Source organism: Scyliorhinus torazame, chromosome 24 (genome assembly GCF_047496885.1).
Source record: "Scyliorhinus torazame isolate Kashiwa2021f chromosome 24, sScyTor2.1, whole genome shotgun sequence".
Lineage (NCBI taxonomy): Eukaryota > Metazoa > Chordata > Chondrichthyes > Carcharhiniformes > Scyliorhinidae > Scyliorhinus > Scyliorhinus torazame.
Genome location: NC_092730.1, coordinates 27,170,009 through 27,187,975, shown reverse-complemented (window position 1 = coordinate 27,187,975; position 17,967 = coordinate 27,170,009). Strand labels below are relative to the sequence as shown.

At 54.8% G+C, this 17,967-nt stretch overlaps 1 protein-coding gene across 1 annotated transcript in view; it reads left to right on the top strand.

The window, feature by feature from the left end:
• Positions 1–17,967, top strand: part of LOC140400103 (protein cornichon homolog 2-like) — a 146,723-nt gene that overhangs the window by 97,726 nt on the left and 31,030 nt on the right. Inside the window, exon 3 of the mRNA XM_072489582.1 lies at positions 13,080–13,192. Within this exon, the coding sequence (XP_072345683.1) occupies positions 13,122–13,192 (71 nt within the window). The 5' untranslated portion in view covers positions 13,080–13,121. The remainder of the gene's footprint in view (positions 1–13,079; positions 13,193–17,967) is intronic.

Here is a 17,967-nt window from a genome sequence, read left to right as displayed (position 1 = left end):
CCCTGTCCGTGTCCGGGTCCCTGGCCCGTGTCCCTGTCCGGGACCGTGTCCGGGTCCCTGTCCGGGTCCCTGTCCGGGTCCGGGTCCTTGGCCGGCTCCGTGTCCGTGTCCGGGTCCCTGGCCGGGTCCGGCTCCGTGTCCGGCTCCGTGTCCGGCTCCGTGTCCGGCTCCCTGTCCGGCTCCCTGTCCGGGTCCCTGGCCGGCTCCCTGTCCGGGTCCCTGGCCGGCTCCGTGTCCGGGTCCCTGGCCGGCTACGTGTCCGGCTCCCTGTCCGGGTCCCTGGCCGGGTCCCTGTCCGGCTCCGTGTCCGGCTCCGTGTCCGGCTCCGTGTCCGGCTCCGTGTCCGGGTCCCTGTCCGGCTCCCTGTCCGGCTCCGTGTCCGGCTCCCTGTCCGGGTCCCTGTCCGGGTCCGGGTCCTTGGCCCGTGTCCGGGACCGGGTCCCTGTCCGTGTCCGGGTCCCTGGCCCGTGTCCCTGTCCGGGACCGTGTCCGGGTCCCTGTCCGGGTCCCTGTCCGTGTCAGGGTCCTTGGCCGGCTCCGTGTCCGTGTCCGGGTCCCTGGCCGGGTCCGGCTCCGGGTCCGGCTCCGTGTCCGGCTCCGTGTCCGGCTCCGTGTCCGGCTCCGTGTCCGGCTCCGTGTCCGGCTCCCTGTCCGGCTCCGTGTCCGGGTCCCTGGCCGGCTCCGTGTCCGGGTCCCTGTCCGGGTCCCTGTCCGGGTCCCTGTCCGGCTCCGTGTCCGGGTCCCTGGCCGGGTCCCTGTCCGGCTCCGTGTCCGGCTCCCTGTCCGGCTCCCTGTCCGGCTCCCTGTCCGGGACCGTGTCCGGGTCCGTGTCCGGGTCCGTGGCCGGCTCCGTGTCCGGGTCCCTGGCCGGGTCCCTGTCCGGCTCCGTGTCCGGCTCCGTGTCCGGCTCCGTGTCCGGCTCCCTGTCCGGGTCCGGGTCCCTGGCCGGGTCCCTGTCCGGCTCCCTGTCCGGGTCCCTGTCCGGGACCGTGTCCGGGTCCGTGGCCGGGTCCCTGTCCGGCTCCGTGTCCGGCTCCCTGTCCGGGTCCCTGTCCGGGTCCGGGTCCGGGTCCCCTTGGCCGGCTCCGTGGCCGGGTCCCTGTCCGGCTCCGTGTCCGGCTCCCTGGCCCGGGTCCGGCTCCCTGGCCCGGGTCCGGGTCCCTGGCCGGCTCCGGGTCCCTGGCCGGGTCCGGCTCCGTGTGCGGCTCCGTGTCCGGCTCCGTGTCCGTGTCCGTGTCCGGCCCCGTGTCCGTGTCCGCGCATACACAGGGCGGCGACCAACACGGCGCCGGCCCTGCCTGGACCCAGCCTGCAAAAATAGACCCCCTCCCCTTCGAACGGCTCGCGTGTACTGGACCGCCCCCCCCCCCCCCCAGTGCCCCCAGCCCCAAATAACGCCCCCCCCCCCTGCCCGCGGATCAGCCCTCCCCCGACTGTGGCGGCGCTGGACTGAGTCCGCAGCCGTCGCGCTCGGTGCCCGACGGGTGGGACCACAGGTGCCCCACGCCGTTGGGAGCGCGGCCGGTCGGGGTCGGAGCATCGGGGGGGCGGGCCAGAGGCAACGTTCGCAGGCCGTGGACACGGCCTAAAGAAGGCTGCTTTTCAGGGGGCGGAGCATCGCGAAACGTGGCGCCGCCCCCGGTTGTGTCGTCATCGGGGATTCTCCGCCCGTTCGCCGATTCCGATTGCGGCGTCGGGGACCGGGGAATCCAGGCCCCCGGGTATATTGTGGGCAATCGCAGCCCCCAGTCCCACCGGGGCCGCTCGAAGCTGCTCTCAGCCGGCGGGACCTCCGTGTGGATGGGTCCGGGGGCGGCCTGTGGTGGGGAGAGGGGGGATCGACCCCGGGAGGGGGCCTCCGTTGTGGCCTGGCCCGCCATCGGGGCCCACCGGTCGGCGGGCCGGCCTCTTGGGCTGGGGGGGGGGGCCCTTTTTTCCGCGCCGGCCCCTTTAGGCCTCCGCTACGTTGCGGAGCGGAGGAGGGAGCCACTGCGTCTACGCGCGATGGCACCGGTGCCACTGTGCGTGCACGGACGCCACGGCGACCAGTTGACGCCGGGATCAGCAGCTGGAGCGCCGTGGGCTGCTCACGGGCCATGGGGAGGAACAACAGGCCGGCTGCTGAAAGGACATTCTCCTCGTCGGATAGACGAGGGCGAGGAAGGACGCCATTTACAAATAAGGGGACTCCTGAACGGGATGGGGGTGAGGGCATGTTTTTTTTTTGTTTCTCAGAAGGCTGTGGGTCTCATTCCAGCGGCAGGGGCAGGGAATACGTTGAAGATGGCAGTAGATAGATTCTTGACAAACGAGGGAGTCGGTGGGGGGCGCGATGATCATGATCCTATTGAAGGACAGAAGAGGCTGGAGGGGCCGAACGATCTCCTCCTTCTTCCTAATTTAACGTGGCTCACCTTTTTGAAATCTGTCCTGAATATCCTATTTTATTTTCACTCTCCAGACATTATTGATGAGGAATGCCATTATCTATCCTGCCAACAATATTAAGTGTGCTGGTCGGGCATTCTCTGGGCTTATTCTGACTCCCCTGTTAAATATAGAAATCACATTATCTGCCTGCTAATCATGTTGTAAAACTCCCTGCGCTGATGAATTTTTATATATGTGTAATAGTCCCCATACTATTTCATCCTTAACTCCTTTTAATGAACACAGAGGCAACGCATCCTGACCAGAGGTTTGCTTTGTACTGTCGACGTTTGATTAATTCACCAATCGTCTCCTCCATTTCTGTCTTGAAGGTCTTCATATTAGTCAGACTCTGATTGGGAAGGAGCTGCAGTCGACACCCTGAGACTAGGTTCATCAGATCTGGTCGTAGTCTGGTCCAAGAGGGTGTGAGAGAGGCAGGCGTGGGGACAGGGAAGGGGGCAAGGGGGGAGCCTCACAAAGGTGGGCACGGTGGGTTAGCACCGCTGCCTCGCAGCGGCAGGGACCTGGGTTCGATTCCCCGCTGGGTCACTGTCTGTGCGGAGTCTGCACGTTCTCCCCCGTGTGTGCGTGGGTTTCCTCCGGGTGCTCCGGTTTCCTCCCACAGTCCAAAGATGTGCAGGTTAGGTGGATTGGCCGTGCTAAAATTGCCCCTTCGTGTCCAAAGATGTGCAGGTTAGGTGGATTGGCCGTGCTAAATTGCCCCTTCGTGTCCAAAGATGTGCAGGTTAGGTGGATTGGCCGTGCTAAATTGCCCCTTAGTGTCCAAAGATGTGCAGGTTAGGTGGATTGGCCGTGCTAAATTGCCCCTTAGTGTCCAAAGATGTGCAGGTTAGGTGGATTGGCCGTATCTTTTTATTAAAACAGTAAAAAATATATACAAGGCCAAACGGTACAAACACTAATTTAGTGTTGGAGAAACGGGGTACCCCCCCCCCCCCCTCGGTACCAACGTACGGGGAGGGGGGGGGGGATACTCTGATTATTAAAACAGTTCACAACACAGTTGAACAAAAAACAAACGGGACAAGCACTAAACAGCGCAGGAGAGACTGTGGGCGGGATTCTTCGAGTTTCCGCGCCGAAATCGCGATCGGCGTGGGGGGGGGGGGGTGGGCGGAGAATGGGCCTTGACGCCGGAAACCGGCACGACGCCGCTCCCACGATTCTCCGGTCGCCAGGGAATCGCCGCGAATCGCCGCCCGCAATCTACGCGGCGCGGGTAGGGGGCCATTGACGCCGTGATTCACCGCCGAAAACTGGCCGGGTTCCCGACGGTGTGGTTCCAACCACGTTTTTCCTGTTGGGAATGGCCGCCCTGGTGGGGGGCGGGGGGGGGGGGGGGGGGGGGGGATCCTTCACCGGGGAGGGGGGGGGGCTCACAGATGGACAGGGGGCGATCAGGCAGCACCTGTCCGCGGGCGCGCGCGACCTCGGGGGGGGGACCTACATTCCTGGTGGCGCACCGCGGTGTGAGTCCGTCATGTCGCACGGCCGGCAAAGGGCGCCGCCGTGCGCATGCGCAGACTCCCGACCGGGCGTGCAGGGCCCCGCATCTGCAGCCAGAACTGCGAGGAGCACGCCGGGGCCCTGAGAGCCCCCTTCAGGGAGAGAATCACTCTGGACTTGCTGTGAAACGCCCGCGTTTTGATGCTAGCGTGGGGACATAGCCCCATTACTGGAGAATCCCGCCCCAGATACTCTCACCAACAGAAGGGAAAGGAAGGGGGGGGGAGAGAGAGGGGAGAGGAGGGTGGTGGGGAGGGAGTGAGTCGGAGTGTTGGTGGTGGGCGGGGGGGGGAGTTGGGGGGGGGGCCCAATAGGACACTGCCTGAACTATCTACAGAGGCAGAAAAACCTTCAATTATGGTGTGCCCCTTAGTGTCCAAAGATGTGCAGGTTAGGTGGATTGGCCGTGCTAAATTGTCCCTTAGTGTCCAAAGATGTGCAGATTGGGTGGATTGGCCGTGCTAAATTGTCCCTTAGTGTCCAAAGATGTGCAGGTAGGTGGATTGGCCGTGCTAAATTGTCCCTTAGTGTCCAAAGATGTGCAGGTTAGGTGGATTGGCCGTGCTAAATTGCCCCTTAGTGTCCAAAGATGTGCAGGTAGGTGGATTGGCCGTGCTAAATTGTCCCTTAGTGTCCAAAGATGTGCAGGTTAGGTGGATTGGCCGTGCTAAATTGTCCCTTAGTGTCCAAAGATGTGCAGGTTAGGTGGATTGGCCGTGCTAAATTGCCCCTTAGTGTCCAAAGATGTGCAGGTTAGGTGGATTGGCCATGCTAAATTGTCCCTTAGTGTCCAAAGATGTGCAGGTTGGGTGGATTGGCCATGCTAAATTGTCCCTTAATGTCCAAAAATGTGCAGGTTAGGTGGATTGGCCGTGCTAAATTGTCCCTTAGTGTCCAAAGATGTGCAGGTTAGGTGGATTGGCCGTGCTAAATTGTCCCTTAGTGTCCAAAGATGTGCATGTTAGGTGGATTGGCCGTGCTAAATTGCCCCTTAGTATCCAAAGATGTGCATGTTAGGTGGATGGGCCGTGCTAAATTGTCCCTTAGTCTCCAAAGATGTGCAGGTTAGGTGGATTGGCCGTGCTAAATTGTCCCTTAGTGTCCAAAGATGTGCAGGTTAGGTGGATTGGCCGTGCTAAATTGTCCCTTAGTGTCCAAAGATGTGCAGGTTAGGTGGATTGGCCGTGCTAAATTGTCCCTTAGTGTCCAAAGATGTGCAGGTTAGGTGGATTGGCCGTGCTAAATTGTCCCTTAGTGTCCAAAGATGTGCAGATTGGGTGGATTGGCCGTGCTAAATTGTCCCTTAGTGTCCAAAGATGTGCAGGTAGGTGGATTGGCCGTGCTAAATTGTCCCTTAGTGTCCAAAGATGTGCAGGTTAGGTGGATTGGCCGTGCTAAATTGCCCCTTAGTGTCCAAAGATGTGCAGGTAGGTGGATTGGCCGTGCTAAATTGTCCCTTAGTGTCCAAAGATGTGCAGGTTAGGTGGATTGGCCGTGCTAAATTGTCCCTTAGTGTCCAAAGATGTGCAGGTTAGGTGGATTGGCCGTGCTAAATTGCCCCTTAGTGTCCAAAGATGTGCAGGTTAGGTGGATTGGCCATGCTAAATTGTCCCTTAGTGTCCAAAGATGTGCAGGTTGGGTGGATTGGCCATGCTAAATTGTCCCTTAATGTCCAAAAATGTGCAGGTTAGGTGGATTGGCCGTGCTAAATTGTCCCTTAGTGTCCAAAGATGTGCAGGTTAGGTAGATTGGCCGTGCTAAATTGTCCCTTAGTGTCCAAAGATGTGCAGGTTAGGTGGATTGGCCGTGCTAAATTGCCCCTTAGTATCCAAAGATGTGCATGTTAGGTGGATGGGCCGTGCTAAATTGTCCCTTAGTCTCCAAAGATGTGCAGGTTAGGTGGATTGGCCGTGCTAAATTGTCCCTTAGTGTCCAAAGATGTGCAGGTTAGGTGGATTGGCCGTGCTAAATTGTCCCTTAGTGTCCAAAGATGTGCAGGTTAGGTGGATTGGCCGTGCTAAATTGTCCCTTAGTGTCCAAAGATGTGCAGGTTAGGTGGATTGGCTGTGCTAAATTGCCCCTTAGTGTCCAGGTAGGGTTTCAGGAATAGGGTAGGGTCGGCAGGGGAGTGGGTTGGTTGCTCTGTTGGGGGTTGGTGCAGACTCAATGGGCTGAATTGCCCCCTTTTGCACTGTGGGGATTCCATGGAATAGAGAGGGACTGCGCAGTACACAGGTCAATTAAAGTAACGATACAAGTTAATAAGGCCATTTATAAAGCAAATCGCACACCAGGGTGTATTTCTACAGGGATGCCATTAAAAAGTCGATACATTATCCTCCCATTGCATTGAACCTTGTAACTTGAAATGAAATGAAAATCGCTTATTGTCACAAGTAGGCTTCAAATGAACTTACTGTGAAAAGCCCCTAGTCGCCACATTCCGGCGCCTGTTCGGGGAGGCTGGTACAGGAATTGAACCGTGCTGCTGGCCTGCCTTGGTCTGCTTTAAAAGCCAGCTCTTTAGCCCTGTGCTAAACCAGCTCCAGTAGTGCAATTCTGCTCACTATATTGTATAGAGAATAACGACAAGGGGCAAAAATAGATCGACAAGAAATCTGCGACAACTGGATGGGTTTGCTTTTCGGGAATCGATGAATCGACTGGATCTCAGTTCTCTTAAAAAGCAAAGGCTGGAGGGGTGGCGTAATACAGCTCTTCAGAATTACGGGAAAGGGGGAGAGTGGTAGATGGTGCTCCTAATAATTGCATCCCAGGCCAGAGAGTGAAATCCCTCCACCTCGCAATAGGTTTACTCGCAGGGCGCAGCATTGCAGGCGTCCTACTCCTGCCCACCGCTAGCGATGCCGCGGCGGTCTCCCTTTATAAGTGCTCGAGCTCATTAACCTGCCGCGAATCGTCGAGGCGGACTGGCTGGGCCGAATGGCCGCTGCTGGTCCTCACTCTGCGCTGAAGAGCTAGGGACGCACTCAGAGCACCCTGTCGCCAATCAGGGGGGGGGGGGGCGGGGGGAGTGACGCTGAAAAAGAAGGGGCAGAAAATATCAGGAAAGGTTTGAGAATAAAGGTGGGAAGAGGGGATACAATTGGACCGGACGGAAGGGAGAACCGGCATTTTGATAGCTCCTTTCCGACCCCAGAATGTGGCAATGTGTTTTTGAGCCAATGAGGGTATTTTTGAAGTGTAGTCACTGTTGTAATGTGGAAATTGCGGCAGCCAATACTGGCACAGCAAGATCCCAAAACAGCAATGCAATGATGATTGGACGATTTGCTGCAATGGTTTTAATTGAAGGACAAGGGCACTCAGGAAATCTCCCCAGAGCTACATGGAAATAGCACCATTGGACATTTCACATCCCCCGAGACGGGTGGCACGGCAGCACAGTGGTTAGCACTGTTGCTTTACAGCACCAGGATCCCAGGTTCGATTCCCTGCTCGGGTCACTGTCTGTGTGGAATCTGCATGTTCTCCCCGTGTCTGCGTGGGTTTCCTCCGGGCGCTCCGGTTTCCTCCCACAAGACCCGAAAGACGTGCTTGCTGGGTGAATCGGACATTCTGAATTCTCCCTCCGTGTACCCGAACAGGCGCCAGAATGTAGCGACGAGGGGATTTTCACAGTAACTTCATTGCAAGTCTACTTGTGACACTAATAAAGATTATAAAGATGATTAAAAAAAGATAAATACCTGTTTGGAAGGACAGTACAGCTGACGGGGCAGCACTCCCTCATCACATCGGGAGCGTCAGCCTGGGCTCCTCCTTCAGTGCTTGGGGGAGGTTTTGAACCCTCATCTTTCTGACAGAGCGAGAGTGCCTTAGGAGGCCTGTGGGGAAAGCATTCGGTTGATTGGGATTGTGTGCAATGGGATGAATGGGAAAGGGTTTGGGTTGTTACGATCACCCTGGGCTAGCGTACGGTCAATCCACAGGACCCAGAGACACACAAGGGAACGAATCAATAATTCTTATAAAAATTCCCGAAGCCTAGGACCTTGACTAGTCAATAATTACAGTCACCAGGTTTGTAAATGTAAACACAATTACAGTTTATTTTTTTTAAATATTTTTATTAAAGTTTTGCACAATATTTCATAATAAACAATAGTAATAATCCTAACACAACAAAATAGAGTGCAGAAAGAGAATATACAACAGCAATTAACTAGACGTTACCCCACGCACCTCAGTCTTCCCACACCATCCCAACGGAACCATCCCACACCATCCCAACTGAAACCAAAGAGAAAATGCTGGGAAATCTCAGCAGGTCTGGCAGCATCTGTCGGGAGAGAAAAGAGCGAACGTTTCGAGTCCGATGACTCTTTGTCAAAGCTAACAGGCAGAGAAAGTGGGAAATATTTATACTGTGGAGTGAGAATGAAAGATGAGTCATAGCCACAGAAACCCAGGGAAACCGGGTGCTAATGGCCACAGAAACCAAGGGAACAGAGTGCTACTGGCCACAGAAAAAGGAACAGAGTGCTAATGGCAGTCATAAGAACTAGGAGCAGGAGTAGGCCATTCTGCGTCTCCCCCGTTAACACAGTCTGGGCCTCACTCCCCCATTAACACTGTCTGGGCCTCTATCCCCCATTAACACAGTCTGGGCCTCACTCCCCCGTAACGCAGTCAGGGCCTCACTCCCCCATTAACACAGTCTGGGACTCACTCCCCCGTTAACACAGTCTGGGCCTCATTCCCCCATTAACACAGTCTGGGGCTCACTCCCCATTAACACAGTCTGGGACTCACTCCCCCATTAACACTGTCTGGGCCACTATCCCCCATTAACACAGTCTGGGCCTCACTCCCCCGTAACGCAGTCAGGGCCTCACTCCCCCATTAACACAGTCAGGGCCTGACTCACCCGTTAACACAGTCAGGGCCTCACTCCCCCATTAACACAGTCTGGGACTCACTCCCCCGTTAACACATTCTGGGCCTCACTCCCCCATTAACACAGTCTGGGCCTCACTCCCCATTAACACAGTCTTGGCCTCACTCCCCCATTAACACAGTCTGAACCTCACTCCCCCATTAACACAGTCTGAACCTCACTCCCCCATTAACACAGTCTGGGCCTCACTCCCCCGTTAACACAGTCTGGGCCTCACTCCCCATTAACACAGTCTGGGCCTCACTCCCCCATTAACACTGTCTGGGCCTCACTCCCCCATTAACAATGTCTGGGCCTCACTCCCCCATTAAGACAGTCTGGGCCTCACTCCCCCGTTAACACAGTCTGGGCCTCACTCCCCCATTAACACTGTCTGGGCCTCACTCCCCCATTAACAATGTCTGGGCCTCACTCCCCCGTTAAGACAGTCTGGACCTCACTCCCCCATTAACACTGTCTGGGCCTCACTCCCCATTAACACAGTCTGGGCCTCACTGCCACATTAACACAGACTGGGCCTCACTCCCCCATTAACACAGTCTGGGCCTCACTCCCCCATTAACACAGTCTGGGCCTCACTCTCCCGTTAACCCTGTCTGGGCCTCACTCTCCCGCTAACCCTGTCTGGGCCTCACTCTCCCATTAACACAGTCTGGGCCTCACTCCCCATTAACCCAGTGTGGGCTTCACTCTCCCATTAACACAGTCTGGGCCTCACTCCCCATTAACACAGTCTGGGCCTCACTCCCCCATTAACACAGTCTGGGACTCACCCCCCCATTAACACAGTCTGGGCTTCACTCCCCCATTAACACAGTCTGGGCCTCACTCCCCCATTAACACTGTCTGGGCCTCACTCCCCCGTTAACACAGTCTGGGCTTCACTCCCCCATTAACACAGTCTGGGCCTCACTCCCCCATTAACACAGTCTGAGCCTCACTCCCCCATTAACACTGTCTGGGCCTCACTCCCCCATTTACAATGTCTGGGCCTCACTCCCCCGTTAAGACAGTCTGGGCCTCACTCTCCCGTTAACCCAGTCTGGGCCTCACTCCCCCATTAACACAGTCTGGGCCTCACTCCCCATTAACACAGTCTGGGCCTCACTCCCCCATTAACACAGTCGGGGCCTCACTCCCCCGTTAACACAGTCTGGGCCTCACTCTCCCATTATCACAGTCTGAGACTCACTCCCCCATTAACACAGTCCGGGCCTCACTCCCCCATTAACACAGTCTGGGCCTCACTCCCCCATTAACACTATCTGGGCCTCACTCCCCCGTTAACACAGTCTGGGCCTCACTCCCCTGTTAACACAGTCTGGGCTTCACTCCCCCGTTAACACAGTCTGGGCCTCACTCCCCCATTAACACAGTCTGAGCCTCACTCCCCCATTAACACTGTCTGGGCCTCACTCCCCCATTTACAATGTCTGGACCTCACTCCCCCGTTAAGACAGTCTGGGCCTCACTCCCCCATTAACAATGTCTGGGCTTCACTCCCCATTAACACAGTCTGGGCCTCACTCCCCCATTAACACAGTCTGGGACTCACTCCCCCGTTAACACAGTCTGTGCTTCACTCCCCCATTAACACAGTCTGGGCCTCACTCTCCTGTTAACACAGTCTGGGCCTCCCTTCCTCATTAACACAGTCTGGGCCTCACTCCCCCGTTAACACAGTCTGAGCCTCACTCCCCCATTAACACAGTCTGGGCCTCACTCTCCCATTAACACAGTCTGGGCCTCACTCCCCATTAACCCAGTCTAGGCCTCACTCCCCCATTAACACAGTCTGGGACTCCCTCCCCCGTTAACACACTCTGGGCTTCACTCCCCCATTAACACAGTCGGGGCCTCACTGACACGTTAACACAGTCTGGGCTTCACTCCCCCATTAACACTGTCTGGGCCTCACTCCCCCATTAACAATGTCTGGGCCTCACTCCCCCGTTAAGACAGTCTGGGCCTCACTCCCCCGTTAACACAGTCTGGGCCTCACTCCCCCGTTAACACAGTCTGGGCTTCACTCCCCATTAACACAGTCTGGGCCTCACTCCCCATTAACACAGTCTGGGCTTCACTCCCCATTAACACAGTCTGGGACTCACTCCCCCGTTAACACAGTCTGGGCTTCACTCCCCCATTAACACAGTCGTGGCCTCACTCACACGTTAACACAGACTGGGCCTCACTCTCCCGTTAACACAATCTGGGCCTCATTCTCCCGTTAACACAGTCTGGGCCTCACTCTCCCATTAACAGTCTGGGCCTCACTCCCCCATTAACACAGTCTGGGCCTCACTCCCCCATTAACACAGTCTGGGCCTCACTCCCCCGTTAACACAGTCTGGGCCTCACTCCCCGTTAACACAGTCTGGGCCTCACTCTCCCATTAACACAGTCTGGGCCTCACTCCCCCATTAACACAGTCTGGGTCTCACTCCCCCATTAACACAGTCTGAGCCTCACGGCCACATTAACACAGACTGGGCCTCACTGCCACATTAACAATGTCTGGGCCTCATCCCATCATTAACACAGTCTGGGCCTCACTCCCCTGTTAACACAGTCTGAGCCTCACTCCCCCATTAACACAGTCTGAGCCTCACTCCCCCATTAACACAGTCTGAGCCTCACACCCCCATTAACACAGTCTGGGCCTCACTCCCCCATTAACACGGTCAGGGCCTCACTCCCCCATTAACACAGTCTGAGCCTCACTCCCCGTTAACACAGTCTGGGCCTCACTGCCACATTAACAATGTCTGGGCCTCACTCCCCCATTAACACAGTCTGAGCCTCACTCCCCGTTAACACAGTCTGGGCCTCACTCCCCATTAACACAGTCTGGGCCTCACTCCCCCGTTAACACAGTCTGGGCCTCACTCCCCCGTTAACACAGTCTGGGCCTCACTCCCCCATTAACACAGCCTGGGCCTCACTCCCCCATTAACACAGTCTGGACCTCACTCCCCCGTTAACACAGTCAGAGCCTCACTCCCCCATTAACACAGTCTGCGCCTCACTCCCCCATTAACACAGTCTGGGCCTCACTCCCCATTAACACAGTCTGGGCCTCACTCCCACATTAACACAGTCTGGGCCTCACTCCTACATTAACACAGTCTGGGCCTCACTCCACCATTAACACAGTCTGGGCCTCACTCCCCCATTAACACAGTCTGGGCCTCACTCCCCCGTTAAGACAGTCTGGGCCTCACACCCCCATTAACACAGTCTGGGCCTCACTCCCCCATTAACACAGTCTGGGCCTCACTCCCACATTAACACACTCTGAGCTTCACTCCCCCGTTAACACAGTCTGGGCCTCTCTCCCCATTAACACAGTCTGGGCCTCACTCCCCATTAACACAGTCTGGGCCTCACTCCCCGCTAACACAGTCTGGTCCTCACTCCCCCGCTAACACAGTCTGGTCCTCACTCCCCCGTTAACACAGTCTGAGCCTCACTCCCCCATTTACACAGTCTGGGCCTCACTCTCCCGTTAACACAGTCTGGGCCTCACTCCCCCATTAACACAGTCTGGGCCTCACTCCCCCATTAACACAGTCAGGGTCTCACTCCCCCGTTAACGCAGTCTCGGCCTCTCTACACGTTAACACAGTCTGGGCCTCACTCCCCTGTTAACACAGTCTGAGCCTCACTCCCCTGTTAACGCAGTCTCGGTCTCTCTACACGTTAACACAGTCTGGGCCTCACTACCCGGTAACACAGTCTGGGCCTCACTCCCCCGTTAACGCAGTCTGGGCCTCACTACGCGTTCACACAGTCTGGGCCTCACTCCCCCATTAACGCAGTCTCGGCCTCACTCCCCCGTTAACGCAGTCTGGGCCTCACTACGCATTCACACAGTCTGGGCCTCACTCCCCCGTTAACGCAGTCTCGGCCTCACTCCCCCGTTAACACAGACTGGGCCTCACTCCCCGTTAACACAGTCTGGGCCTCACTCCCCCGTTAACGCAGACTGGGCGTCACTCCCCCGTTAACACAGTCTGGGCCTCACTATTCCGTTAACTCCAACCCCGTTCCCCTGAGTGTTACAAAATGGTTGCACAGAGTAACTCCTTCCCCTCCTCCTGCGTGCTGTTCTCAGAAGCCTCCTGCCTGGCTCCGAGGAACCCAGACAATTGCTTCGCACAGTAGTAATTCAGTTTTTTTCTGCTTCCTGTTTCAGCTGGTGCTTCCAGAATATTCCATCCATGGCCTGTTCTGCGTAATGTTCATGTGTGCGGGGGAGTGGGTGACACTTGGCCTGAACATCCCCCTTCTGTTCTATCATCTATGGAGGTGAGTTACTGGAATCAGCTTTCAAGCTTGGCAGTTAACTGTTCCCTGGTGCATTCTCCGTGGCAATGCCGCAACCAATCAGACTCCACTTGTAAACTGCAATCAGTGCTTTCATCTCTTGCAGTAGAAATTGTTGTTCCCATTACAATTGTCATTCTTGAGAATCTTACCTGATGGGTGGAAGCTGAAAAGCTTCTGCAGCATGTCTCTTTTTCAGCAATACCAAACAGCAATTTATACTGCATGGAAAAAAGGATGTTGATTGGTTGGGATGTAGCCATGGCATAAGCGCCAGGGAGCGATTGTTCCCCAGGTGTTTGTCTATTCAATGCCTGGACATATTCCTTTTGCTTGCAGAGGACAGCTCCCTGCATTTCAACATAGGTAGCTCCTAGCAAGTGTACGTGAGCCGCCTGACTAATAATGGTAAATTGCTTGTGGGAGTAATCGTTAGCCCACATGGCATTGTTCAGCAAGTCCCATCCAATCGCAGAATCCCATCTAAATTTGCACCCATGAGTAAAGTGGTATATGAATTTCGATGACGGCGTGGTGCCAGACATGTATGACGTGTGTCCCAATGACCGATGGATTGCATCAAACAGCATGTTCCTTCGGCTATTTCCAATGGATCCTCTGCAAGGAAAAGGAATATGTCCTGGCATCGCACCTTTTTGGAATGAAAAGCTTGGGGAACAATAGCTCCCTACTACATTTACCATGGCAACATGTCAACCAATCAAAGCCGACATGCCAATCAATCACCAACCCTTTTCTCATGCATCCGCCATGACAAGGTTTAGCACACTGGGCTAAATCGCTGGCTTTTAAAGCAGACCAAGGCAGGCCAGCAGCACGATTCAATTCCCATACCAGCCTCCCCGAACAGGTGCTGGAATGTGGCAACTAGGGGCTTTTCACAGTAACTTCATTGAAGCCTACTTGTGACAATAAGCGATTTTCATTCATTTCATTTCAAGGTCTGGACCAAATCAGAACCAACCTACCAACAAACAGTTTGTGTTGCTCTCCGGAATTCGGAATTCTTGTGTTTGTTCTGATGAGTGCAAATTGGAAAACTTCGACAACCTGTCTATCGTTTCAACAACATTCAAGTTCTGTGCTATCAAGCAGCTCAGAGTTACGTTCCCTACACTGTCCCCATCAAACACTCCCAGGACAGGTACAGCACGGGGTTAGATACAGAGTAAAGTTCCCTCTACACTGTCCCCATCAAACACTCCCAGGACAGGGACAGCACGGGGTTAGATACAGAGTAAAGCTCCCTCTACACGTCCCCATCAAACACTTCTAGGACAGGTACAGCACGGGGTTAGATACAGAGTAAAGCTCCCCTACACTGTCCCCATCAAACACTCGCAGGACAGGTACAGCACGGGGTTAGATACAGAGTAAAGCTCCCTCTACACTGTCCCCATCAAACACTCCCAGGACAGGTACAGCACGGGGTTAGGTACAGAGTAAAGCTCCCTCTACACTGTCCCCCATCAAACACTCCCAGGACAGGTACAGCACGGGGTTAGATACAGAGTAAAGCTCCCTCTGCACTGTTCCCATCAAACACTCCCAGGACAGGTCCAGCACGGGGTTCGATACAGAGTAAAGCTCCCTCTACACTGTCCCCATCAAATACTCCCAGAACAGGTACAGCACGGGGTTAGATACAGAATAAAACTCCCTCTACACTGTCCCCATCAAACACTCCCAGTACAGGTACAGCACGGGGTTCGATACAGAGTAAAGCTCCCTCTACACTGTCCCCATCAAATACTCCCAGGACAGGTACAGCACCGGGTTAGATACAGAGTAAAGCTCCCTCTACACTGTCCCCATCAAACACTCCCAGGACAGGTACAGCACGGGGTTAGATACAGAGTAAAGCTCCCTCTACACTGTCCCCATCAAACACTCCCAGGACAGGGACAGCACGGGGTTAGATACAGAGTAAAGCTCCCTCTACACTGTCCCCATCAGACACTCACAGGACAGGGACAGCACGGGGTTAGATACAGAGTAAAGCTCCCTCTACACTGTCCCCATCAAACACTCCCAGGACAGGTACAGCACGGGGTTAGATACAGAGTAAAGCTCCCTCTACACTGTCCCCATCAAACACTCCCAGGACAGGTACAGCACGGGGTTAGATACAGAGTAAAGCTCCCTCTACACTGACCCCATCAAACACTCCCAGGACAGGTACAGCACGGGGTTAGATACAGAGTAAAGCTCCCTCTACACTGTCCCCATCAAACACTCCCAGGACAGGGACAGCACGGGGTTAGATACAGAGTAAAGCTCCCTCTACACTGACCCCATCAAACACTCCCAGGACAGGTACAGCACGGGGTTAGAGACAGAGTAAAGCTCCCTCTACACTGTCCCCATCAAACACTCCCGGGACAGGTACAGCACGGGGTTAGATACAGAGTAAAGCTCCCTCTACACTGTCCCCATCAAACACTCCCAGGACAGGTACAGCACGGAGTCAGATACAGAGTAAAGCTCCCTCTACACTGTCCCCATCAAACACTCCCAGGACAGGTACAGCACGGAATTAGATACAGAGTAAAGCTCCCTCTACACTGTCCCCATCAAACACTCCCAGGACAGGTACAGCACAGGGTTAGATACAGATAGGCTGTGCAGTGCTGGTCCGAGGAGACAGAAGAGCTCTTAGAGACAGTGAACTGGTCCATATTTCAGAACTCAGCGCCCAACTTAAATGAGTATGCCACCACCGTCACAGACTTCATCAGCAAATGTGTGGACGACTGCGTGCCAAAGAAAGCAGTACGTACGTTCCCCAACCGGAAACCATGGCTCAATCGTGGGATTGACTCCCTACTGAAGGACAGATCTGAGGCGTTCAAGGCAGACGACCCTGACCTATACAAGAAATCCAGGTACGACCTCCGCAAAGCCATCCGGAATGCCAAGAGAGAATATCAAACCAAGCTAGAGTCACAGACAGACTCTCGGCGGTTGTGGCAAGGACTAAACAACATAACGGGCTACAAAGCGAAGCCGAACAGTATCTCTGGCAGCAGCGCACCCCTCCCCGATGAACTCAATGCATTCTATGCTCGGTTCGAGCAGGTAACCAACAATCTGCTGGCGAGTGCCCCAGCAGCCCATAATTCACCCATACCCACCATCACAGCTTCCGAAGTCAGATTGGCCTTCCTGAAAGTGAACCCTCGGAAGGCGACGGGCCCAGACGGGATCCCTGGTCGTGCACTCAGAGTTAGCGCGGACCAGCTGGCAGAGGTGTTCGCAGACATCTTTAACCTGTCCCTACTCCACTCCGAGGTCCCCACCTGCTTCAAGAAGACCACCATCATACCGGTACCAAAGAAGAACCAGGCAACGTGCCTCAATGACTACCGACCAGTGGCCCTGACTTCAGTCGTAATGAAGTGCTTCGAGAGGTTGATCATGAAGCGCATCACCTCCATACTCCCAGAACGCCTTGATCCACTGCAGTTCGCATACCGCTGCAACCGGTCCACAGCAGACACCATTTCCCTGGCCCTACACTCATCCCTAGAGCATCTCGAAAACAAGGACTCCTACATTAGACTCCTATTTATTGACTACAGCTCCGCCTTCAACACCATAATCCCAGCCAAGCTCATATCAATGCTCCAAAACCTAGGACTTGGCTCCCCACTCTGCAACTGGATCCTCGATTTTCTGACCAACAGAACACAATCAGTAAGAATGAACAACAACACCTCCTCCACTATAGTCCTCAACAACGGCGCCCCACAAGGCTGCATACTTAGCCCCCTACTCTACTCCCTGTACACACACGACTGCGTGGTAAAACTTGGTTCCAACTCCATCTACAAGTTTGCTGATGATACGACCATAGTGGGCCGGATCTCGAATAACGATGAGTCCGAATACAGGAGGGAGATAGAGAACCTAGTGGAGTGGTGCAGCGACAACAATCTCTCCCTCAATGCCAGCAAAACTAAAGAGCTGGTCATTGACTTCAGGAAGCAAAGTACTGTACACACCCCTGTCAGCATCAACGGGGCCGAGGTGGAGATGGTTAGCAGCTTCAAATTCCTAGGGGTGCACATCACCAACAATCTGTCCTGGTCCACCCACGTCGACGCTACCACCAAGAAAGCACAACAGCGCCTATACTTCCTCAGGAAACTAAGGAAATTCGGCATGTCCACATTAACTCTTACCAACTTTTACAGATGCACCATAGAAAGCATCCTATCGGGCTGCATCACAGCCTGGTATGGCAACTGCTCGGTCCAGGACCGCAAGAAACTTCAGAGAGTCGTGAACACCGCCCAGTCCATCACACGAACCTGCCTCCCATCCATTGACTCCATCTACACCTCCCGCTGCCTGGGGAAAGCGGGCAGCATAATCAAAGACCCCTCCCACCCGGCTTACTCACTCTTCCAACTTCTTCCATCGGGCAGGAGATACAGAAGTCTGAGAACACGCACGAACAGACTCAAAAACAGCCTCTTCCCCGCTGTTACCAGACTCCTAAACGACCCTCTTATGGACTGACCTCATTAACACTACACCCTGTATGCTTCATCCGATGCCGGTGCTATGTAGTTATATTGTATATGTTGTGTTGCCCTATTATGTATTTTCTTTTATTCCCTTTTCTTCCCATGTCCTTAATGATCTGCTCACAGAAAAATACTTTTCACTGGACCTCGGTACACGTGACAATAAACAAATCCAATCCAATCCAATAACTCCCAGCATGCTCA